Source organism: Lucilia sericata, unplaced genomic scaffold, assembly GCF_015586225.1.
Source record: "Lucilia sericata isolate MDLA Ls3-8-SP2 unplaced genomic scaffold, ASM1558622v1 Contig002019F_arrow, whole genome shotgun sequence".
Lineage (NCBI taxonomy): Eukaryota > Metazoa > Arthropoda > Insecta > Diptera > Calliphoridae > Lucilia > Lucilia sericata.
Window position 1 is genome coordinate 47,603 of NW_023995884.1, and position 25,187 is coordinate 72,789.

At 33.4% G+C, this 25,187-nt stretch overlaps 1 protein-coding gene across 1 annotated transcript in view; it reads left to right on the forward strand.

The window, feature by feature from the left end:
• LOC119613228 (teneurin-m-like) overlaps window positions 1-24,653 on the forward strand; it is a 64,010-nt gene extending 39,357 nt beyond the window's left edge. Inside the window, 9 exon segments of the mRNA XM_037969183.1 lie at window positions 6,275-6,547; window positions 6,621-6,965; window positions 13,217-13,500; window positions 13,785-14,196; window positions 14,557-15,102; window positions 15,169-15,376; window positions 18,856-22,169; window positions 22,172-23,896; window positions 23,899-24,653. Of these exon segments, the coding sequence (XP_037825111.1) occupies window positions 6,275-6,547; window positions 6,621-6,965; window positions 13,217-13,500; window positions 13,785-14,196; window positions 14,557-15,102; window positions 15,169-15,376; window positions 18,856-22,169; window positions 22,172-23,896; window positions 23,899-24,458 (7,667 nt within the window). The 3' untranslated portion in view covers window positions 24,459-24,653.
• The last annotated feature ends 534 nt before the right edge of the window (window positions 24,654-25,187 follow it).

Consider the following 25,187-nt stretch of genomic DNA (forward strand, 5'->3'; position numbering starts at 1 on the left):
TTAAACACACACACTCCCCCTATTAAACGTATTAAATCCCTGAAATATGTTACCGCCTTGCATGACATTTAAATGTCATATACAAACCTTTTTTTCTTAAATAATTTCTTTTATAACAATAATGTTCTTGTAAAACCACACATACACATAAAAACCATTAAGTACAGCTGTGTTCCTTTTTATTTTATAATTCCTTAGGATTTCATTTATAATTTCCTCTTTTATATTTTGAAATTTTTAATGGTTTTTACCTGAATTTAATAACAGAATTTTTTATTAATACATTAATTCTTAAAGCATTAAGGAAAATTTTTAATAAATAATGTTACATAGATGTAGTCTTCTGGTTTTGTTCTGTTCTAGTTTTGTTCTAGTACTGTTCTAGTTCTGTTCTAGTTCTGTTCTAGTTCTGTTCTAGTTCTGTTCTAATTCTGTTCTAGTTCTGTTCTAGTTCTGTTCTACTTCTGTTCTAGTTCTGTTCTAGTTCTGTTCTAGTTCTGTTCTAGTTCTGTTCTAGTTCTGTTCTAGTTCTGTTCTAGTTCTGTTCTAGTTCTGTTCTACTTCTGTTTAGTTCTGTTCTAGTTCTGTTCTAGTTCTGTTCTAGTTCTGTTCTAGTTCTGTTCCAGTTCTGTTCTAGTTCTGTTCTAGTTCTGTTCTAGTTCTGTTCTAGTTCTGTTCTAGTTCTGTTCTAGTTCTGTTCTAGTTCTGTTCTAGTTCTGTTCTAGTTCTGTTCCAGTTCTGTTCTAGTTCTGTTTTAGTTCTGTTCTAGTTCTGTTCTAGTTCTGTTCTAGTTCTGTTCTAGTTCTGTTCTAGTTCTGTTCTAGTTCTGTTCTAGTTCTGTTCCAGTTCTGTTCTAGTTCTGTTCTAGTTCTGTTCTAGTTCTGTTCTAGTTCTGTTCTAGTTCTGTTCTAGTTCTGTTCAAGTTCTGTTCTAGTTTGTTCTAGTTCGTTCTAGTTCTGTTCTAGTTCTGTTCTAGTTCGTTATAGTTCTGTTCTAGTTGTTCTAGTTCTGTTTAGTTCTAGTTCTGTTCTAGTTCTGTTCTAGTTCTGTTCTAGTTCTGTTCTAGTTCTGTTCTAGTTCTGTTCTAGTTCTGTTCTAGTTCGTTCTAGTTCTGTTCTAGTTCTGTTCTAGTTCTGTTCTAGTTCTGTTCTAGTTCTGTTCTAGTTCTGTTCTAGTTCTGTTCTAGTTCTGTTCTAGTTCTGTTCTAGTTCTGTTCTAGTTCTGTCTAGTTCTGTTCTAGTTCTGTTTCTAGTTAGTTCTAGTTGTTCTAGTTCTGTCTAGTTCTGTTCTAGTTCTGTTCTAGTGTTCTAGTTCTGTTCTAGTTCTGTTCTAGTTCTGTTCTAGTTCTGTTCTAGTTCTGTTCTAGTTCTGTATTTCTTTCTGTTCTAGTTTTTTTTTTTTTTTTTTTTCTGTTCTAGTTCTGTTCTAGTTCTGTTCTAGTCTGTTCTAGTTCTGTTTTCTGTTCTAGTTCTGTTCTAGTTCTGTTCTAGTTCTGTTCTAGTTCTGTTCTAGTCTGTTCTAGTCTGTTCTAGTTCTGTTCTAGTTCTGTTCTAGTTCTGTTCTAGTTCTGTTCTGTTCTAGTTCTGTTCTAGTTCTGTTCTAGTTCTGTTCTAGTTCTGTTCTAGTTCTGTTCTAGTTCTGTTGTTCTGTTCTAGTTCTGTTCTAGTCTGTTCTTGTTCTAGTTCTGTTCTAGTTCTGTTCTAGTCTGTTCTAGTTCTGTTCTAGTTCTGTTCTAGTTCTGTTCTAGTTCTGTTCTAGTTCTGTTCTAGTTCTGTTCCAGTTCTGTTCTAGTTCTGTTCTAGTTCTGTTCTAGTTCTGTTCTAGTTCTGTTCTAGTTCTGTTCTAGTTCTGTTCTAGTTCTGTTCTAGTTTGTTCTAGTTCTGTTCTAGTTCTGTTCTAGTTCTGTTCTAGTCTGTTCTAGTTCTGTTCTAGTTCTGTTCTAGTTCTGTTCTAGTTCTGTTCTAGTTCTGTTCTAGTTCTGTTCTAGTTCTGTTCTAGTTCTGTTCTAGTTCTGTTCTAGTTCTGTTCTAGTTCTGTTCTAGTTCTGTTCTAGTTCTGTTCTAGTTCTGTTTTAGTTCTGTTCTAGTTCTGTTCTAGTTTTGTTCTAGTTTTGTTCTAGTTTTGTTGTAGTTTTGTTGTAGTTCTGTTCTAGTTCTGTTCTAGTTCTGTTCTAGTTCTGTTCTAGTTCTGTTCTAGTTCTGTTCTAGTTATGTTCTAGTTATGTTCTAGTTCTGTTCTAGTTCTGTTCTAGTTCTGTTCTATTCTGTTCTAGTTCTGTTCTAGTTCTGTTCTAGTTCTGTTCTAGTTCTGTTCTAGTTCTGTTCTAGTTCTGTTCTAGTTCTGTCTAGTTCCTGTTCTAGTTCTGTTCTAGTTTCTAGTTCTGTTCTATTCTGTTCTAGTTCTGTTCTAGTTCTGTTCTAGTTCTGTTCTAGTTTCTGTTCTAGTTCTGTTCCAGTTCTGGTTCTAGTTCTGTTCTAGCTTTAAAACACAAAACACGTTTTAATTTTAAACTGTAGCTCTCTGTAGAGCTTTAAGTTTTGACTTAATTTCGGATAAAACAAGCAAAACTTTAATATTTATCTTCGTTTTAATTTGGCTGCCTTCATCAACAAATATATACGAAATGGAAAAGAAAACGGGGGGTGAGACAGGGTACAGCTGATATTTGTATATCTATAAAAAACACGACATATATTTATTTACAGGGCCCAGTCAAGTGTATAGTAATTACTAAAGCAGATTATATTAACAGACATTAATACTTTCTTCCTTTTCCCTTTATTTAAATCCATAGTACAGACGAATATATTGGATGATATACGAATGTTTGATAAGAAAAAATACATTATAATAAAGAAAAAATAATGCAAGAGAGAAAAATTTATTTTTAATTACTTATCGTTATGTATAGGAAAATGGAATTTTAAGAAAAAATTTTTATAAGTTAAACATATTGTTATAAATTAATAAAAACAAATATGAAGAATATAATAAAGGTGTTGAATTAAATTAATAAGATTTTTTAATAAGATTAAATAAAGTTTCATTATTTAAAAAGACTTGTAAAAAAATATAATTTAAAAGATTTGGCTGTAAAAAGGTTAATTTTTCACTCATTGGGAGCTCAGCTGGGAGCTTTAAAGAGAAGAAAAGTAGAAAGAGAGAGAAAGCTTAACTTACTTTTAATACTGTGCCTATATCTGTTTTAAATAGTATAGATTTTCCTTAACTCACAACCTTGTTTTCTAAAACTTAACCTTGTAAAATAAAAATCAATTTTTTTTTTTCAAAAAGGACGACTTTTAAAACACCCTCTTTTTTCTATGCCTAGAGCTAAGTAATAAAACTTTTTGTCATCCCCCCACACTTTCCTGCAATGAATTTGCTATGGTAGCTTCTTTTAAAAGAAGAAATATATGAGATTTTAAGTTTTTAGCTAAGCAGGATGCAAGAACATTTAAAAACTTATTAAATTGCTATAATTTATAACATTTTATCTGTTACTTTTATACTAATATACAAAGGACAAAAGGGGGGTGTAGGATTTTGTCTTATGGAAAATACACAACTTTACTTCAACAATAAAATAGATATTGTGGAAAACAAGACAATAGAAAATTTATATATTTATTATAATTTACGGAAACTCGTTAGTTTAAGTTTTGTTTCGTTTTACTCTCTTTCTCTCTCCCATGCTGTAATGCTTTTTAAAATAACGGAAATGTAAAAATTCAGAGAAAATTAATTGCAAAAAAGCACTTTTAAACCTTTTGTTGTCCTAAAAATTTAATCTGGCAACTTTGTATGCAGAGTTGTTTTTTATGGCTTAAACGAAAGTGAAGTTAGCTGCAAAAGAGAATAAGCTCCGACAGAATAGTCTAGTATATGTACATACAGACTGGACTATAGACTAGACTATAGACTAGACTATAGACTAGACTATAGACTAGACTATAGACTAGACTATAGACTAGACTATAGACTAGACTATAGACTAGACTATAGACTAGACTATAGACTAGACTATAGACTAGACTATAGACTAGACTATAGACTAGACTATAGACTAGACTATAGACTAGACTATAGACTAGACTATAGACTAGACTATAGACTAGACATAGACTAGACTATAGACTAGACTATGGACTAGACTTAGACTAGACTATAGACTAGACTATAGACTAGACTATAGACTAGACTATAGACTAGACTATAGACTAGACTATGACTAGACTATAGACTAGACTATAGACTAGACTATAGACTAGACTATAGACTAAACTATAGACAACTAGACTATAGACTAGACTATAGACTAGACTATAGACTAGACTATAGACTAGACTATAGACTAGACTATAGACTAGACTATAGACTAGACTATAGACTAGACTATAGACTAGACTATAGACTAGGACTATAGACTAGACTATAGACTAGACTATAGACTAGACTATAGACTAGACTATAGACTAGACTATAGACTAGACTATAGACTAGACTATAGACTAGACTATAGACTAGACTATAGACTAGACTATAGACTAGACTATAGACTAGACTATAGACTAGACTATAGACTAGACTATAGACTAGACTATAGGACTAGACTATAGACTAGACTATAGACTAAACTACAGACTAGACTATAGGCTAGACTATAGATTAGAGTATAGACTAAACTATAGACTAGCTTAGAGACTAGACTATAGACTAGCTTATAGACTAGACTATAGACTAGACTATAGACTAGACTATATATTAGACTATAGACTAAACTACAGACTAGACTATAGGCTAGACTATAGATTACAATATAGACTAGACTATAGACTAAACTACAGACTAGACTATAGACTAGACTATAGACTAGACTAGACTATAGACTAGACTATAGAATAGACTATAGACTAGACTATAGACTAGACTATAGACTAGACTATAGACTAGACTATAGACTAGACTATAGACTATACTATAGACTAGACTATAGACTAGACTATAGACTAGACTATAGACTAGACTATAGACTAGACTATAGACTATACTCTAAACTAGACTATAGACTAGACTATAATCTAAACTTTGGAGTAGACTATAGACTAGACTATAGACTAGACTAGACTATAGACTAGACTACAGACTAGACTATAGGCTAGACTATAGACTAGACTATAGACCAGACTATAGACTAAAGAAAGGTCTATGGACTACTACTTATTTGGACTACTTATCGAAAAGTTATGCATATTATTAAAAAAGTACTAAAGTATTGTATTTTCCATTCCTGATTTCTGTTAAAAAATTAAATTTTCTAAATATTAAATCGCATTTGCTTTTAAATTTTGTCGATGATTTGTTAAAAAATCTTTTATTTTCTTTCTTTCTTTTTTTTGCCACTCATTTGATTAGTTCACGAAATAAATCATGTATTTACTCATGAAAGCAAAAAAAGAAATCAAAGAAAGAAAGAAAAAAAAGAAATTGAAACATAAAAATAACAACAACAACAACAACAAAACGAGAATTATATTATATGTCTGGCTGGTAATGTGATTATAAACGTTATCGATATGCAGCTACCATATAACAGCATACACAGAGACAATCCCTTTTTTGTTGCCCAAAAAAAAAAGTGATAAAAAGTATAGCATATATTTGGGGGAAAAATAGAGAGATGAGTTGAAATGTATACAAATAAATAAACCAGGACTTACGCACCCTTAAAAATAGTGACAACAATGTCTAAAACGTTGGACAAATGAAAATGACTTTACACACACAGAGTCTAGTTTGGAACGTTTTTAGTCAGTAGTCTCTAGTCTAGCTCTTGTTATTTGGCTCGGCCACTTACACGTCACTTAATCGAATTAACATCAAAAACATGGCGTCAAACATAAAGGAGAGAGATAGGGAGGGTGGTTAGAAGAGCAAAAGATTGTGTGTGTTTGTCAGGAGTTAGATATCCGTTTATGGTCAGTGTGATTTGTTTTTTTTTTTTTTTTCCTTACAGATTTCTTTTGAAAGGGGATTTTTAGGATTTTATCTATTATTTTTTTAACATTGAAAAAAGTAAGGAAATATCCCCAAAATTTGTGATAATTTTGGGGAAAATATATTGAGGTTATGTTCACTGACTGTTTGGTTTAACAGCATAAGCCAAATGTGGCGTGGTAACAAAAGTATTTCTTATCTAACAAAAGTTTGTTGGAAAAAAGTTGTGAATTTCAAAATATTAATTGATTTTTTTCTTCTTTTCATTTCTTTTTAGATATGAACAAGGGTTCACCTATTGATTATAAAAGTGGCTCGGCTTGTTCGACACCCACCAAGGATACATTAAAAGGTTACGAACGTTCGGCTAATAATTGTTTGGGTCCAGTGCTTCCGCCCCGCAGTGTTATGAGCGGCATACCTTCCCATCATTATTCGGCACCCATGAATTTTCGCAAAGATTTAGCTGCACGCTGTTCGGCTAAATGTGTGGCCATTGTAGCGGTATCGGTATTTGTGGCCATGTGTGTTTTGTTAATATTTTTAACAGGTATTTGCAACAAAAAAAAAAAAAAACTCATTTCCCTATAAAAATATTTATATAAAATTTCTTTCTTCTAAAGGATTTGGTGTTCTTCATTGGTCTCCCTCTGCCCCATGTACAGTTCTAGTCGGCAATGAGGCCTCTGAGGTAACCGCCGCCAAAAGTACTAATACCGATCTCTCGAAATTGCACAATTCCTCGTTACGCTCAAAAACCGGACAATCCACCATGGTAACAACGGCCACCTCTTCGCTGTCTTCCTCACAGGCGGCAGCTTCTTCATCAGCATTTCAGTCTACCTCTGCCTCTTCAGTGGCTGTGGGTGGTTCAGCGGTGGCTACTTCATTGTCATCGTCCTCCTCTTCGATATCGTTGTCTTCATCGACTTCGCTGTCATCACCATTGGCAAATGCCAATAATGGAGGTAATTATTCACAAGTTTTAATTATTTTTAAATGAGTTCTATACACAAAAGCAAAAGAGACGAATAAGAGAAAACAACAACCAGGACTGCATGAAAATTCTTTTTGTTTTTTCAAGTAAACAACAAAATTCTTCTTGTACACAGTTTCTTATAACAAAGTTTTTGTATTTTGCTTTCTTCGACTTATCCTCTTCCTCACCTTTAAAAACAAAAACTAAAATTACAGCTAAAGAAATAAACAAACCATACAAAAATAGTTGACAATATAACTGTCATTACATGATTAAGTTTTTTACAATTTAAAGAGAGAATTTCCAAACAATTTAATGAAGTTTTAATAGATTAACTTTGGCTAGTTCTATTTTAGTTCTATTTTTCCAGTTCAGTTCTAGTTCAGTTCTAGTTCAGTTCTAGTTCAGTTCTAGTTCTAGTTCTGTTCTAGTTCTGTTCTAGTTCTAGTTCAGTTCTAGTTCAGTTCTAGTTCAGTTCTAGTTCAGTTCTAGTTCAGTTCTAGTTCTAGTTCTGTTCTAGTTCTGTTCTAGTTCTAGTTCTGTTCTAGTTCTGTTCTAGTTCTGTTCTAGTTCTGTTCTAGTTCTGTTCTAGTTCTGTTCTAGTTCTGTTCTAGTTCTGTTCTAGTTCTATTCTAGTTCAGTTCTAGTTCAGTTCTAGTTCAGTTCTAGTTCAGTTCTAGTTCTGTTCTAGTTCTGTTCTAGTTCTGTTCTAGTTCCGTTCTAGTTCTGTTCTAGTTCAGTTCTAGTTCAGTTCTTGTTCAGTTCTAGTTCAGTTCTAGTTCAGTTCTAGTTCAGTTCTAGTTCAGTTCTAGTTCAGTTCTAGTTCAGTTCTAGTTCAGTTCTAGTTCAGTTCTAGTTCAGTTCTAGTTCTAGTTCTGTTCTAGTTCTGTTCTAGTTCAGTTCTAGTTCAGTTCTAGTTCAGTTCTAGTTCAGTTCTAGTTCAGTTCTAGTTCAGTTCTAGTTCTAGTTCTGTTCTAGTTCTGTTTTAGTTCTGTTCTAGTTCTGTTCTAGTTCAGTTCTAGTTCAGTTCTAGTTCTGTTCTAGTTCTGTTCTAGTTCTGTTCTAGTTCTGTTCTAGTTCTGTTCTAGTTCTGTTCTAGTTCTGTTCTAGTTCTGTTCTAGTTCTGTTCTAGTTCTGTTCTAGTTCTGTTCTAGTTCTGTTCTAGTTCTGTTCTAGTTCTGTTCTAGTTCTGTTCTAGTTCTAGTTCTGTTCTAGTTCTGTTCTAGTTCTGTTCTAGTTCTAGTTCAGTTCTAGTTCAGTTCTAGTTCAGTTCTAGTTCAGTTCTAGTTCAGTTCTAGTTCTAGTTCTGTTCTAGTTCTGTTCTAGTTCTAGTTCAGTTCTAGTTCAGTTCTAGTTCAGTTCTAGTTCAGTTCTAGTTCAGTTCTAGTTCTAGTTCTGTTCTAGTTCTGTTCTAGTTCTAGTTCTGTTCTAGTTCTGTTCTAGTTCTGTTCTAGTTCTGTTCTAGTTCTGTTCTAGTTCTGTTCTAGTTCTGTTCTAGTTCTGTTCTAGTTCTATTCTAGTTCAGTTCTAGTTCAGTTCTAGTTCAGTTCTAGTTCAGTTCTAGTTCAGTTCTAGTTCTGTTCTAGTTCTGTTCTAGTTCTGTTCTAGTTCTGTTCTAGTTCCGTTCTAGTTCTGTTCTAGTTCAGTTCTAGTTCAGTTCTTGTTCAGTTCTAGTTCAGTTCTAGTTCAGTTCTAGTTCAGTTCTAGTTCAGTTCTAGTTCAGTTCTAGTTCAGTTCTAGTTCAGTTCTAGTTCAGTTCTAGTTCTAGTTCTGTTCTAGTTCTGTTCTAGTTCAGTTCTAGTTCAGTTCTAGTTCAGTTCTAGTTCAGTTCTAGTTCAGTTCTAGTTCTAGTTCTAGTTCTGTTCTAGTTCTGTTTTAGTTCTGTTCTAGTTCTGTTCTAGTTCAGTTCTAGTTCAGTTCTAGTTCTGTTCTAGTTCTGTTCTAGTTCTGTTCTAGTTCTGTTCTAGTTCTGTTCTAGTTCTGTTCTAGTTCTGTTCTAGTTCTGTTCTAGTTCTGTTCTAGTTCTGTTCTAGTTCTGTTCTAGTTCTGTTCTAGTTCTGTTCTAGTTCTGTTCTAGTTCTGTTCTAGTTCTAGTTCTGTTCTAGTTCTGTTCTAGTTCTGTTCTAGTTCTGTTCTAGTTCTGTTCTAGTTCTAGTTCTGTTCTAGTTCTGTTCTAGTTCTGTTCTAGTTCTGTTCTAGTTCTGTTCTAGTTCTGTTCTAGTTGAGTTCTAGTTCAGTTCTAGCTCAGTTAAATTAAAGGAAAATGATTAGATTTTCCCTTATTATTTAATTGGTTTCCTTTAAGATTTTCAAAGTAATTAAATCACTTTTAAAATATTCTAGTATTCTCAAATGTTAACTCTCATTTTGTGTAAAATAATCAAATTATAAACACATTTTTTACGCATAATTAAAGCGTGAAACCTAAAACTTTTTAATGCCATCTTTCTTCGTACTCCACCCACACCCTCCCCCTTAAGTAAACATCAAAATACAGTAAAATAAAACTACCCTATTTTACAACAGAATTTAGTTCTTAAGGAATAACTTAAAGTACTTTAGGTCTACAAATATTTATAAATTAAGAACAATTTTAGAAAACTGAAAATTTATTTTACTTATATTGTAAAAAAAAAAATAGTTCAGTCGAGAATTTCACAAATGGCGTTCAATAATTGGTATGCTCCGGACCGACAAAGGCGGCCTTCTTCTTATTCTAATATTAAAACAAAAATTGGTACACGCTTTAAACGCAGTTTGTTGGAGGAAAATCTTAATCTTAAAATTAATGATGAAAAGATAATGACAACAACAGATAACGAAGTAATTTTACAACAACAACAAACTACCAACTCTATTAGTGACAATGATGTTGAAAATGATAAAGAAGTTTTAAAGGTAAATCCACGGGATAAAGAAGAGGGATTTTTAGTAAAAAGTAATTATGACGAGTTTGGAAACTTAGCAACTACAACAGATGAAAGTTTTGCCTCCACCACCAAAGGATTTTTAGAAAATGAAGAGACGTCTACTTTAAAGGAAGATAAATTTACAAAGACAACAGCTATAGTGTCTTTAGAACATAATGAAGATGTTAATGATGATGATGACGAGGATGATAAAACTTTAAAAATCAATAACATATTAAAACGCAATCAAAGTAATAATATTAATAAAGAAAATAATAAAGAACAAGAGACGCAAAAGCCGAATAAGGAAAATGTGGCTACTCCTGTTTTTACTGTAGAGAAAGTGGAAGAGTTAGATGAATTGGAAACCACCACAAAAATGTATACAATATTTGAAAATTATAATTATGATGAAGAAGAAGATTTTCAATTAACTTTAGAAAAAAGTAATAAAAATTCATTTAAAATTCTAACTAAAGATAACAAAGACGATTCTATACTCCCAGCTTTGGTGGTAGAGAGTGAAAATGACAAGCAAAATGTCAACAAACAAGAGCTAAATAATAAATCTCTACAAAATGACAATAAACATAATAATAATGATGATAAAAATAAAAATGATTATGAAAAGGAAGACCAGGAAACTTTACAAATCAATGATTTTAAGTTAAAAGAAAATGATGAAATGTCTGTTAAAGAATCTAATTTAAAAGACATTTATGATGACAGTTATTTATCTGTCAAGTATCAAGAAAAAAATCCTTATGACCAAGAAAATGATAACAACCAAAAAGAAGAAGAATCTTGGGAAAATTTAATGTTAAATGATGGTTTAATGCTACAGCAACAACAACAATTTGAGGAAATAAATTATAATCATAATTTAGATGATATAGATATAGTCAAACTAGAGCAGACTCACTCCAATGAGGAGGAACTTTATAAAACAATAAATAATACCAATAACAATAAGTCCAAAGAAAAACAAAAAGCCAAGAAAAAATTTCAATTAAACACCGCCCAATATGATAAACAAGAAAATGAAGTTTTACGCAATGAAGAAGCAGAATTAATACTTAATAATCCTTTATATGAAAAACCTATAACCTCTGCACCTCCTTCTTCGCACACTCAGCAGGAAAGCCAGATTCCTGAACATAAGATACATATAAATAATGATGATGTACAAGATAAACGTATAATAGTGAATCTAACTATAGCTTCCAATGATGGTTCCGGTAATGTTTATACTTTACATGTTGACATACCGGCCTTTGATCAAAAGGGTCAGGTGAAAAATATGCAACAGATTTTGACTCATGAGAAATTAAACAAAAAGCAAGAAGAATTACAAGATGTAAAAGTAAAAGAAACCGAAAAATCTTCTCCTACTACAACAACAACTGCACAACCTGCGCCAGAACCTTTTAAATTTAGTCCTTATTGTATACCAGAACCACCGCCTCCCATACCAGAATGTCCCTGTGCTTGTGGTTTATATGGGGAAATCACAACAAGTTCTACAACTTTAGACAATGAACCTGACCTAGAACTAGACTCTACTAAAGACGACTGGTTCTCTTCTTCTACTACTACTACTACTACCATCTCTACTGAAACTTCATCAACTATAACTAATATTTACACTGAAAACCCCAACATTTTAACTAATGTGAATGCTAGTGATGATTTTGTTATCGATAATAATAATAATAATAGTGATGTTACTACTACCACTGCCAGCTCTAATATGTTTGATTTTGTTACTGATAATGATAATGATTTTGTCACTAATAACAATAATAATACTATTGTGAATGTTTTAAATGAAACTAATGATAATGGTGAAAAGTTTGCATGTCCCGATGTTATGCCTATTCTAATACTTGAAGGTGATTTGTCTTATCTTTCTTAAATATTCTATTTAAAATAACCAACAAAACTAATAAAAACTAACTTTTAAAATAAAAAATATTAATAAATTAACAAATAAATTTCATATGCATTATGAAAATTTCCATAATAAATTTATAAATTACATTTTTTCACATATTTTAATTGCTTTTATTAATATATCATTTGAAACCTTAACAGTGTATTTAATAATTTAATTTTTAAGTTATCATTATATACATAACATATATTTAATTTTTGTTAACATTTATCATTACTGCTTTCAAATTATTAGTATTGGCTTTAAAAAAACATCAAAATTTTTCATCAAACTTTTCAAAATTCAACATTTAATCATGAAATAATCATTAAATAATAAAAATTTTATAATTTAAACAACAAATTACAAATAACAGCTAAATAATAAATTTAATTAAAAAATTCTGAAACCAAAATTGTAAAATTTTCCGAACCATAATTGAAAATGTTTAACATAACCTCAAAAATTTTATTTCATTTAGAAAAAATCTCTGAAATTCAGTTGTAGTTCAGTTCTAGTTGAATTCCAGTTCAGTTCTAGTTCAGTTCTAGTTCAGTTCTAGTTCAGTTCTAGTTCAGTTCTATTTCAGTTCTAGTTCAGTTCTAGTTCAGTTCTAGTTCAGTTCTAGTTCAGTTCTAGTTTAGTTCTAGTTCAGTTCTAGATCAGTTCTAGTTCAGTTCTAGTTCAGTTCTAGTTCAGTTCTAGTTCAGTTCTAGTTCAGTTCTAGTTCAGTTCTAGTTCAGTTCTAGTTCAATACTAGTTCAGTTATAGTTTAGTTCTAGTTCAGTTCTAGTTCAGTTCTAGTTTAGTTCTAGTTCAGTTCTAGTTCAGTTCTAGTTCAGTTCTAGTTCAGTTCTAGTTCAGTTCTAGTTCAGTTCTAGTTCAGTTCTAGTTCAGTTCTAGTTCAGTTCTAATTCAGTTCTAATCCAGTTCTAATTCAGTTCTAATCCAGTTCTAGTTCAGCTCTAATTTACATCTAGTTCAGTTCTAATCTACATCTAGTTCAGTTCTAGTTTACAGTTCAGTTCTAGTTCAACAATTGCAAATAAAAACAAATTTAAAAATCGTTTTATTGTCATCTCTAATTAAATGTAAATAAACAAAAACGTAACAATAACAAGCTCTATCAACTAAACGTCAAGTTAACAAACCCATATTAACAAAACAAATCAAAACTATATTCAAACTTAACCTAAAATTTCAACAAAATTAAAAATACTCTCAGAATCTCTGTACAAAAACTCTCATTTAATTTTTAAATATTTTTAACTCTAGCTATTATTTTCCAAAAAAAATTTTAAAGCCAAACTAACCCTTTATATAAAATTTTTTGTGTTTTTTCTTTGTGCTTCATTTTGGGAAAATCTGCAATTTTAAACCCTATAATAACAAAAATAGGTGCTCGTACATTCCCTGCCCGTAGTTTTCCGCCAGATGGTACAACTTTTGGTCAAATTACTTTAGGACAAAAGTTAACCAAAGAAATCCAACCCTACAGTTATTGGAATATGCAATTCTATCAATCGGAACCGGCCTATGTGAAATTTGATTATACCATACCGAGAGGAGCCTCAATAGGTGTTTATGGCCGACGTAATGCTTTACCCACACATACACAATATCATTTTAAGGAGGTTTTAAGTGGTTTTAGTGCCAGTACTAGATCTACTAGAGCGGCCCATGTAAGTATTTTTGGATTTTTTAACAATTAAAAAGGTATTAAGGGTTTTACAGGGATTTATTTGATAAAAGCTGAATTATATACTAAACCCCCTTGCTTTATTAACCTAATAAATGTGTGTTTTTGTCTTTTTTTATATATTTTCATGCTTTACTCCACACAACACCTAAACATTTTTATCATTTCATTTCGAAACACTATCCATAACCTCAAAACTCAACTTCATACTACACTTCATATTACCACTACTACTACTACTACCAATAAAACAAAACCGGACTGTAGCAATCGATAACACGTGAAGTTACCCGTTATATGGAACCAGGACATTGGTTTGTTTCCCTCTACAATGATGATGGTGATGTTCAAGAAATCACTTTTTATGCCACTATTGCCGAAGATATGACACAAAATTGCCCGAATGGTTGTTCGGGTAATGGACAATGTTTACTAGGACATTGTCAATGTAATCCCGGTTTTGGTGGTGATGATTGTAGTGAAAGTGTTTGTCCTGTTCTATGTTCTCAGCATGGTGAATATATAAATGGTGAATGTATATGTAATCCAGGATGGAAGGGTAAAGAATGTTCGCTACGTCATGATGAATGTGAAGTGGCCGATTGTAATGGTCATGGTCATTGTGTTAGTGGAAAATGTCAATGTATGCGTGGTTATAAGGGAAAATTCTGTGAAGAAGGTAAATTTACATGTGTGAAATGAGAGATCATTTTTTTCGTTTCTTTTAAAAGAAGTTTGTTATGTGACAATTTCGATTATTGTTTGTTTATGTTATCGTCAAGAAATAATTGTAAAGTGTCATCTCTATTAAAAGGGTATTTTTTTAAACACTTTTCTAATGGAAAAGTGTCTTCTTTACACTCTTTTCTAATAGGAAATTGTCTTCATTCGACTCCTTTTTAATTGAGAGAGTTCTCTTAAGTCATCTCTAGAATCTTTTCTAAAAGAAAAATATCTTCTTCAAATGACTAAAGAGTGTCTTCTTTAAACTCTTTTGATTAAAATTCTAATTTCCTTTTGTATAATCTATCTTCCTCAGTCGATTGTCCACATCCCACTTGTTCTGGTCATGGTTTCTGTGCTGAAGGTACTTGTATCTGTAAGAAAGGCTGGAAAGGACCCGATTGTGCAACTATGGATCAAGATGCTCTACAATGTTTACCCGATTGTTCAGGACATGGTACTTTCGATTTGGATTCACAAACCTGTAGCTGTGAATCGAAATGGAGTGGTGATGATTGTTCCAAAGAACTTTGCGATCTAGATTGTGGTCAACATGGACGTTGTGTGGGTGATGCCTGTACCTGTGACGAAGGTTGGGGTGGTGAATACTGTAATACGAAACTATGCGATTCACGTTGTAATGAACATGGTCAATGTAAAAATGGTACTTGTTTGTGTGTGACCGGTTGGAATGGTAAACACTGTACCATAGAAGGTTGTCCCAATTCCTGTTCGGGTCATGGTCAATGTCGTGTTAGCGGCGAAGGTCAGTGGGAATGTCGCTGTTATGAAGGCTGGGATGGTGCTGATTGTGGTATCGCCTTAGAATTGAATTGTGGTGATAGCAAAGATAATGATAAGGGTAAGAGAGTTAAAGCAAATTCTATATATTTTTGATTTTTAATAAACAAATTATTTCTTTTAACAGATGGCTTAGTGGACTGTGAAGATCCCGAGTGTTGTGCCAGTCATGTTTGCAAAACTTCTCAATTGTGTGTCTCGGCACCCAAACCCATAGATGTTTTATTGCGCAAACAGCCTCCGGCTATTACTGCTTCATTCTTTGAACGCATGAAATTCTTAATAGATGAAAGTAGTTTACAAAATTATGCCAAATTAGAAACGTTTAATGAGAGGTAAGTTTTAAATTGGTAGCTGGCTTTTGTCAAATTATGTTTAATTTATTTTAATTTTGGATTAAAAAGAAAAAAACTGAATTGGGTTTAATGTTAAGATGAAACAAAATTGTTTGATTAATAAAGAAATTTGGATTAAAATATTGAAACTTTTAAAAGGAATAGGAAAACGCCTTCTTTAGACACTAAAATAATAGAAGAAAAGGGTCTTACCCAATAAATCTAGTTTAATAGAAAATAATCTCATTTAACTCCAGTCTAAAAAGTATCTTCTTTAGTATCTTAACTAATAGAAAGTAGATTTTAAACTAATTATTAGACAAGTTTCTTCTTTTTATTCAAATCTAATAGAAAACGTTTAAAATATAAATCCTCTAGAATATAAGCTTTCTAGTTCAGTTCTAGTTCAGTTTTAATTCGGTTCTAGTTCATTTCAGTTCTAGTTCAGTTTTAATTCAGTTCTAGTTCAGTTCTAGTTCAGTTCTAGTTCAGTTCTAGTTCAGTTCTAGTTCAGTTCTAGTTCAGTTCTACTTCAGTTCTAGTTCAGTTCTAGCTCAGTTCTAGTTCAGTTCTAGTTCAGTTCTAGTTAAGTTCTAGTTCAATTCTAGTTCAGTTCTAGTTCAGTTCTAGTTCAGTTCTAGTTCAGTTCTAGTTCAGTTCTAGTTCTAGTTCAGTTCTAGTTCAGTTCTAGTTCAGTTCTAGTTCAGTTCTAGTTCAGTTCTAGTTCAGTTCTAGTTCAGTTCTAGTTCAGTTCTAGTTCAGTTTTAGTTCAGTTCTAGTTCAGTTCCAGTTCAGTTCTAGTTCAGTTCTAGTTCAGTTCTAGTTCAGTTCTAGTTCAGTTCTAGTTCAGTTCTAGTTCAGTTCTAGTTCAGTTCTAGTTCAGATTTAGTTCAGTTCTAGTTCAGTTCCAGTTCAGTTCTAGTTCAGTTCTAGTTCAGTTCTAGTTCAGTTCTAGTTCAGTTCTAGTTCAGTTCTAGTTCAGTTCTAGTTCAGTTCTAGTTCAATTCTTAGTTCAGTTTTAGCTCAGTTCTAGTTCAGTTTTAGTTCAGTTCTAGTTCAGTACTAGTTCAGTTCTAGTTTCAGTTCTAGTTCAGTTCTAGTTCAGTTCTAGTTCAGTTCTAGTTCAGTTCTAGTTCAGTTCTAGTTCAGTTCTAGTTTAGTTCTAGTTCAGTTCTAGTTCAGTTCTAGTTCAGTTCTTGTTCAGTTCTAGTTCAGTTCTAGTTCAGTTCTAGTTCAGTTCTTGTTCAGTTCTAGTTCAGTTCTAGTTCAGTTCTAGTTCAGTTCTAGTTCAGTTCTAGTTCAGTTCTAGTTCAGTTCTAGTTCAGTTCTAGTTCAGCTCTAGTTCAGTATTAGTTCACTTCTAGTTCAGTTCTAGTTCAGTTCTAGTTCAGTTCTAGTTCAGTTCTAGTTCAGTTCTAGTTCAGTTCTAGTTCAGTTCTAGTTCAGTTCTAGTTCAGTTCTAGTTCATTTCTAGTTCAGTTCTAGTTCAGTTCTAGTTCAGTTCTAGTCAGTTCTAGTTCTAGTTCAGTTCTAGTTCAGTTCTAGTTCAGTTCTAGTTCAGTTCTAGTTCAGTTCTAGTTCAGTTCTAGTTCAGTTCTAGTTCAGTTCTAGTTCAGTTCTAGTTCAGTTCTAGTTCAGTTCTAGTTCAGTTCTAGTTCAGTTCTAGTTTCAGTTCTAGTTCAGTTCTAGTTCAGTTCTAGTCAGTTCTAGTTCAGTTCTAGTTCAGTTCTAGTTCAGTTCTAGTTCAGTTCTAGTTCAGTTCTAGTTCAGTTCTAGTTCAGTTCTAGTTCAGTTCTAGTTCAGTTCTAGTTCAGTTCTAGTTCAGTTTTAGTTCAGTTCTAGTGCAGTTCTAGTTCAGTTTTAGTTCACTTTTAGTTCACTTTTAGTTCAGTTCTAGTTCAGTTTTAGTTCAGTTCTAGTTCAGTTCTAGTTTAGTTTTAGTTCACTTCTAGTTCAGTTCTACTTCAGTTCTAGTTCAGTTCAAGTTCAATTCTAGTTCAATTCTAGTTCAGATCTAGTTCCAGTTCGGTTCTAGTTTAATTCTTCTTCAACTCTCGATTTCAAATTTAATCAAATTTCTTTTTAAAAAAGTTTCAATATTTATCCTCTGATTTAAAAGAAAAGCTTTTTGATGAAAGCTTCATGCTGTTTGTTTTATAACAATATATTTAAAAGAAAAACTAACTAGTTTGCAATATTAATTTATGTTTAATGTTTTATTTTTAGTTTTAATTATTTGTTTTAAGTTTTGTGACCCTGTCTATATATAAATCCCAAAAATCCCCTCCCAAAAAATAAACTAAATTCCCACCCATTAATTGTATATAATGTAAAAAAAAAAAAAAAAAAACTAAGAAAATGTCCTTTGTTTTAATAAAAAAAATGAAATATGTAACAAAATATTAGGCCTTTTTGGTTAAAATTTAGGGTTCATATCATGGGTTTTTTATAATTTAAATTTATTTTTTTAATTTAGTTTTTGTTAAAAAAAAAATACAAAAAAAAGAAAACAATTGCTAATGGTAACAAATTTTTTCTTTGCTCTTTTTTTCTCTCTTTCTAAACAAAAAAATAAAAAAAATAAAACGCGCGTGTGCTCTCTTTAACCAACTACGCACTACTACTTATAATCATCACAACTTTTTTATCGATTTAAAAAAAAAAACTAACTTCTCTAAAAAAAAAATAACACTTTTATCGCTAACTAACTAAAAATAACGCATTTTTGTTAAAAAAAAAAACTAACCTCTCTAAATCGAAAATCAAAAACTAACAGCATTTTTTGGAATTATTTCAATGCAAGGTAAGGATATGGACTACTACATGGAATCTAAAAAAAACTAATATTAAACGCTGGTTGTTTGGTCATTTATTATTTTTATTATTTTTTTAACATTTTCATTTTAATTTTCTTTGCTTTTCATCTTTTATTAATTATAACCATACATTTTTTATTAATTTTATAAACGTACTTAACTTTTTTTTTTTTTGTTATATTAATTAAATTTTTAATTGAATTAAAGGCCCGCTGTTATTAAAATAGGAAAACGTTTTAAAACTTTTTAAAATCTGTAAAAACTTTTTAAATCTTTAAAAATATTTGAAAAATTTTTATTTTTTATTAATTTAAGTTTTCTGTTTTGTTATATTTATTAAATATTTAATCAATTTAAAGGCCCTTTAATGTTAAAATAGGAAAACGTTAACAAAAATATTGGGTTATCTGTTGTTAAACCTTAAATGTTTTATGTTTAAATGAAAATTGTATGTGTTTTTGTATGTGTGTGTGTGTTTTCGTGAACATTTTACTTTTAGTTTTTAATTAAAAATTTTAGTTAAATTTAAGTTTTATTAGTTCAATTAAATTTTTTTGTAAAAGCTTTTTTAGTAATTTTTAGCCAACCAATCTTTAAAAGTTTAAATAATTACCCATAATTTTATATTCTTAAACTAATGTTTTACAATTTCTTTTTATCTAGCCGTTCTGCTGTTATACGAGGCCGTGTGGTTACTTCCCTAGGCATGGGTTTAGTGGGCGTACGTGTCTCTACTACTACTTTATTGGAGGGCTTTACCTTAACCCGTGATGATGGCTGGTTTGATTTAATGGTTAATGGTGGTGGTGCAGTGACTTTACAATTTGGCCGTTCTCCCTTCCGTCCTCAATCGCGTATTGTTCAAGTTCCCTGGAATGAGGTTATTATCATAGACACAGTCATCATGTCCATGTCGGAGGAGAAAAGTGTGGCTTCTACCACTCATACCTGTTTTTCTCATGATTATGATCTTATGAAACCGGTGGTGTTGGCCTCTTGGAAACATGGTTTCCAGGGTGCCTGTCCCGATCGCAGTGCTATATTGGCAGAGTCTCAGGTCATCCAAGAAAGCCTACAAATCCCTGGCACTGGTTTGAATTTGGTTTATCATTCCTCCCGTGCCGCTGGTTATCTTTCCACCATTAAGTTGCAGTTAACTCCCGAATCGATACCCTCCACCTTACATTTAATTCATTTACGCATTACCATAGAAGGTATATTGTTTGAGCGTATTTTTGAGGCCGATCCTGGCATTAAGTTCACCTATGCCTGGAATAGATTGAATATTTATCGCCAGCGTGTGTATGGTGTTACCACAGCCGTGGTAAAAGTGGGTTATCAATATACCGACTGCAAGGATATAATCTGGGATATTCAGACCACCAAGTTATCGGGTCATGATATGTCTATATCCGAGGTAGGCGGCTGGAATTTGGATATACATCATCGCTATAACTTCCATGAGGGTATTTTGCAAAAGGGTGATGGTTCTAACATATACTTAAAGAATAAACCTAGAGTTATCTTAACCACCATGGGTGATGGTCATCAGAGGCCTTTGGAGTGTATGGATTGTGAGGGCATGTCTTTGAAACAAAGACTATTAGCTCCTGTTGCTTTGGCCGCTTCTCCCGATGGCAGTTTATATGTGGGCGATTTCAATTACATACGTCGCATTATGACCGATGGTACTGTGCGCACGGTGGTGAAACTTAATGCCACACGTGTTAGCTATCGTTATCATATGGCCTTGAGTCCTTTGGATGGCACCTTGTACATCTCAGATCCCGAATCACATCAAATTATCCGAGTACGTGACACTAATGATTTCTCTCAACCCGAAAAGAATTGGGAACCTATTGTTGGTTCCGGAGAACGTTGTTTGCCTGGCGATGAAGCTCATTGTGGTGATGGTGCCTTGGCTAAAGATGCCAAATTGGCTTATCCTAAGGGTATAGCTATATCCAGTGATAATATATTGTATTTCGCGGATGGCACTAACATACGCATGGTGGATAGAGATGGTATAGTTAGCACCTTAATAGGCAACCACATGCATAAGTCCCACTGGAAACCCATACCCTGTGAGGGCACCTTGAAACTAGAAGAAATGCATTTACGTTGGCCCACCGAATTGGCGGTTAGTCCTTTGGATAATACTCTACATATCATAGATGATCATATGATATTGCGCATGACTCCTGATGGTCGAGTTCGAGTTATTTCCGGACGTCCTTTGCACTGCGCCACATCCTCCTCTGTATATGATTCAGATCTGGCTACCCATGCTACTCTGGTAATGCCTCAATCCATAGCTTTTGGTCCCCTAGGCGAGCTGTATGTGGCAGAAAGTGATTCTCAGCGCATCAATCGTGTTCGTGTTATAGGCACCAATGGTCGCATTTCCGCCTTTGCTGGAGCTGAATCGAAATGTAATTGTTTAGAGCGTGGCTGTGATTGTTTTGAAGCTGATCATTATCTAGCCACCAGTGCCAAGTTTAATACCATTGCCGCTTTAGCTGTTACCCCTGATGGTCATGTTCATATAGCCGATCAAGCCAATTATCGCATACGTTCCGTCATGTCCAGCATACCCGAGGCCAGCATGTCTCGTGAGTATGAGATATATGCTCCTGATATGCAAGAAATCTATATCTTCAATCGTTTTGGTCAACATGTCATGACCAAGAACATTTTGACCGGCGAGACCACTTATGTCTTTACCTATAATGTCAATACCTCCAATGGCAAATTGAGTACAGTGACCGATGCTGCCGGTAATAAGGTATTCCTGTTGCGTGATTATACCTCCCAAGTCAACTCCATAGAAAACACTAAAGGCCAAAAATGCCGTTTGAGAATGACTCGCATGAAAATGTTGCATGAGTTGAATACTCCCGATAACTACAATGTCACTTTTGAGTATCATGGACCTACCGGTTTGCTAAAAACTAAATTAGATTCTACTGGTCGTTCCTATGTCTACAACTATGATGAATTTGGTCGCTTAACTTCGGCCGTTACTCCTACTGGTCGTGTTATCGACTTAGCTTTCGATTTAAGTATCAAGGGAGCTCAGGTCAAGGTTTCGGAAAATGCCCAAAAAGAAATCTCCATGTTAATCCAAGGCTCTTCAGTGGTGGTGCGTAATGGTGAGGCTGAATCCAAGACCATGGTAGAAATGGATGGTTCTACTACCAGTTTAACTCCTTGGGGTCATTTGCTGCAAATGGAGGTGGTGCCCTATCCAATATTGGCTGAAATTTCCCCTATAATAGGAGAATCCTATCCAGTGCCCGCTAAACAACGTACTGAAATTTCCGGCGATTTGGCTAATCGTTTTGAATGGCGTTATTTCGTCCGAAGATTGCAACAAGGCAAACAGAATAAGGGTCCCAGATCTGTGACACAAGTGGGACGTAAATTACGCGTTAATGGTGATAATGTTTTGACTCTAGAATATGATCGTGATACCCAATCTATAGTGGTAATGGTAGATGATAAACAAGAGCTGTTAAATGTAACCTATGATCGCACCTCACGCCCTGTTAGTTTCCGTCCTCAGTCTGGGGATTATGCCGATGTTGATTTGGAATATGATCGTTTTGGCCGTTTGGTTACCTGGAAATGGGGTAATCTACAAGAAGCCTATACTTTTGATCGTAATGGTCGTTTGAATGAGATCAAATACGGTGATGGCTCCTCCATGGTTTATGCTTTTAAGGATAATTATGGTTCTTTGCCTTTGAAGGTGACAACGCCCAGAAGATCCGATTATCTTCTACAATATGATGATGCAGGCGCCTTACAGAGTCTAACAACACCTAGGGGTCATATACACTCTTTCTCGCTGCAGACATCTTTGGGTTTCTTCAAATACCAATATTTCTCACCCATTAATCGTCATCCCTTTGAAATACTCTACAATGATGAGGGTCAAATCTTGGCTAAAATACATCCTCATCAATCGGGTAAGGTTGCTTCGTGCACGACAACTCAGGACGTTTGGAAACTATATTGGCTGGTTTGTCTAGCACCCATTACACCTATCAAGAAACTACTAGTTTAGTGAAATCCGTAGAGGTTCAAGAACCCGGTTTTGAATTACGTCGTGAGTTTAAATATCATGCTGGTATATTAAAAGACGAGAAATTACGCTTTGGCTCCAAGAACTCTTTAGCCTCCGCCCACTACAAATATGCCTATGATGGTAATGCCCGTTTGACAGGAGTCGAAATGTCTATAGATGATAAAGAAATGCCTACTACACGCTACAAGTTTAGTCAAAATCTAGGCCAACTAGAGGTGGTACAAGATTTGAAAATAACACGCAATGCTTTCAATCGTACCGTCATACAAGATTCCTCCAAACAATTCTTTACCATTATCGATTATGATCAACATGGTCGGGTGAAGAGTGTTTTAATGAATATCAAAAGTTTTGATGTTTTCCGTTTGGAGTTGGACTATGATCTGCGTAATCGTATTAAATCACAGAAAACTACTTTTGGTCGCTCAACGGCTTTTGATAAAATCAACTATAATGCTGATGGTCATGTGATTGAGGTTTTGGGTACCAATAACTGGAAGTATTTGTATGATGAAAATGGCAATACTGTGGGTGTGGTAGATCAGGGAGAAAAGATCAATTTGGGTTATGATATTGGCGATCGTGTGAGTCAAGTGGGTGATATAGAGTTTAATAACTATGATGCTAGAGGTTTTGTGGTCAGAAGAGGAGAACAGAAATATCGTTATAACAATCGAGGCCAGTTGATTCATGCCTTTGAGCGTGAACGTTTCCAGACTTGGTATTACTATGATGATCGCAGTCGTTTAGTGGCCTGGCATGATAGCAAGGGTAATGTTACTCAGTATTATTATGGCAATCCCCGTTCACCTATGCTGCTTACACATATGCACTATCCCAAAACGGGCAAAACTTTGAGATTCTATTATGATGATCGTGATATGTTAATGGCGGTGGAAACAGCCGAACAAAGATATTATGTGGCTACCGATCAAAATGGTTCTCCTTTAGCCTATTTCGATATGAATGGTGCTATTCTGAAGGAAATGAAGAGAACACCATTTGGCCGTATTATTAAGGATACTAATCCTGATTTCTTTATACCCATAGACTTCCATGGTGGTTTGCTAGATCCTCATACCAAATTGGTGTATACCGAGGGACGTTTATATGATCCTACAGTGGGTCAATGGATGACTCCTTTGTGGGAGACTTTGGCTACCGAAATGTCTCATCCTACCGATGTTTTTATCTATCGCTATCACAATAATGATCCGGTTAATCCCAGTAAACAGCAAAATTACATGATTGAATTGGAGTCTTGGCTGCAATTGTTTGGTTATGACTTAAGTAACATGCAAAGTTCCAAATACACCAAAGCTTTGCAATATAATCCACAGGCCTCTATTAAATCACAAACTTTGGCTCCTGATTTTGGTGTTATATCGGGTTTGGAATGTATAGTGGAGAAAACCAATGAGAAGTTTAGTGATTTTGATTTTGTGCCCAAACCTTTGCTGAAAATGGAACCTAAAATGCGTAATCTATTGCCAAGAGTTTCATATCGAAGAGCGGTATTTGGTGAGGGTGTATTGCTATCACGCATAGGCGGTAGAGCCTTGGTTAGTGTGGTAGATGGTTCTAATAGTGTGGTGCAGGATGTGGTATCCTCAGTCTTAATAACTCCTATTTCCTGGATCTACACTTTAGCATACATGATCAAGATGTGTTCTATTTTGTTAAAGATAATGTTTTAAAATTGAGAGATGACAATGAAGAACTAAGAAGATTGGGCGGCATGTTTAACATATCAACTCATGAAATCACCGATCATGGTGGTTCAGCAGCCAAAGAATTAAGATTACATGGACCTGATGCTGTGGTTATCATCAAGTATGGCGTAGATCCTGAACAAGAAAGACATCGTATTTTGAAACATGCCCATAAAAGGGCAGTAGAAAGAGCCTGGGAGTTGGAGAAACAATTAGTAGCAGCCGGTTTCCAGGGTAGAGGAGACTGGACCGAAGAAGAGAAAGAAGAATTGGTATCACATGGTGATGTCGATGGTTGGATTGGTGTGGATATCCATAGTATATATAAATATCCCCAACTGGCCGATGATCCTGGTAATGTGGCCTTTCAAAGAGATGCTAAGCGCAAGAGAAGAAAGATCGGTCAAAACCATCGTACGGGTAAAAGCCGTAGACAACAGAGATTAAAAGATATGTCAGCGTGAAATCCAGCTGTTTATGAATCAACACAAAACGACAACGATTTACTACGACAACAACAACAACAACAACAACCACAACAATATAAACTTTACGAAATCTGGCCAGCAGACGAAGACGAAAATACAAACGAAGAGGAAGCCGTTAACGAATACGATTCCGATTACGAATACGAAAGTAATAACCCTAAAAAAGACTTGGTAAGCAACTCAACCGAAGATGACTTGTATTATTAAATAAGCTAAAAAACATACACTCAAAAAAAACAAAACATTAAATGAAATTGAATAATTAACTTTTTAAATAAGAAATTATAAGAAAAAATTTAAAAACAACATAAACTCAAAAAAAAAAAAACCCAAAAAAGTTTTCATAAACTTACACTGTTAAATTTAATTTATAAAACATAAATTTTCAAAAACCAAACAGTGTTAAAACTTAAATTTTTTGAAACATAATTTTTATAATTTTAAAAAATTTTTTAAAAATTTAATTTTTTTTAATTTAAATTTTATTTAAAATTTTTTAAAAAGATCTATAATTTTTTTTCCTCAGAAACAAAAAACACACACAAAAACAAAAAATTAAAAACTATATTATTTAAATATAGCAGGTAATTGTAAAAAAAAAAAATAAAGAAAATTATTAAATAAATCCTTAAGATTTATATAGTTTTGTATAAAAAAAAGAAGCAAATCCAAAAAAGAAAAAAACAAACAAAATCTTCTACAAAA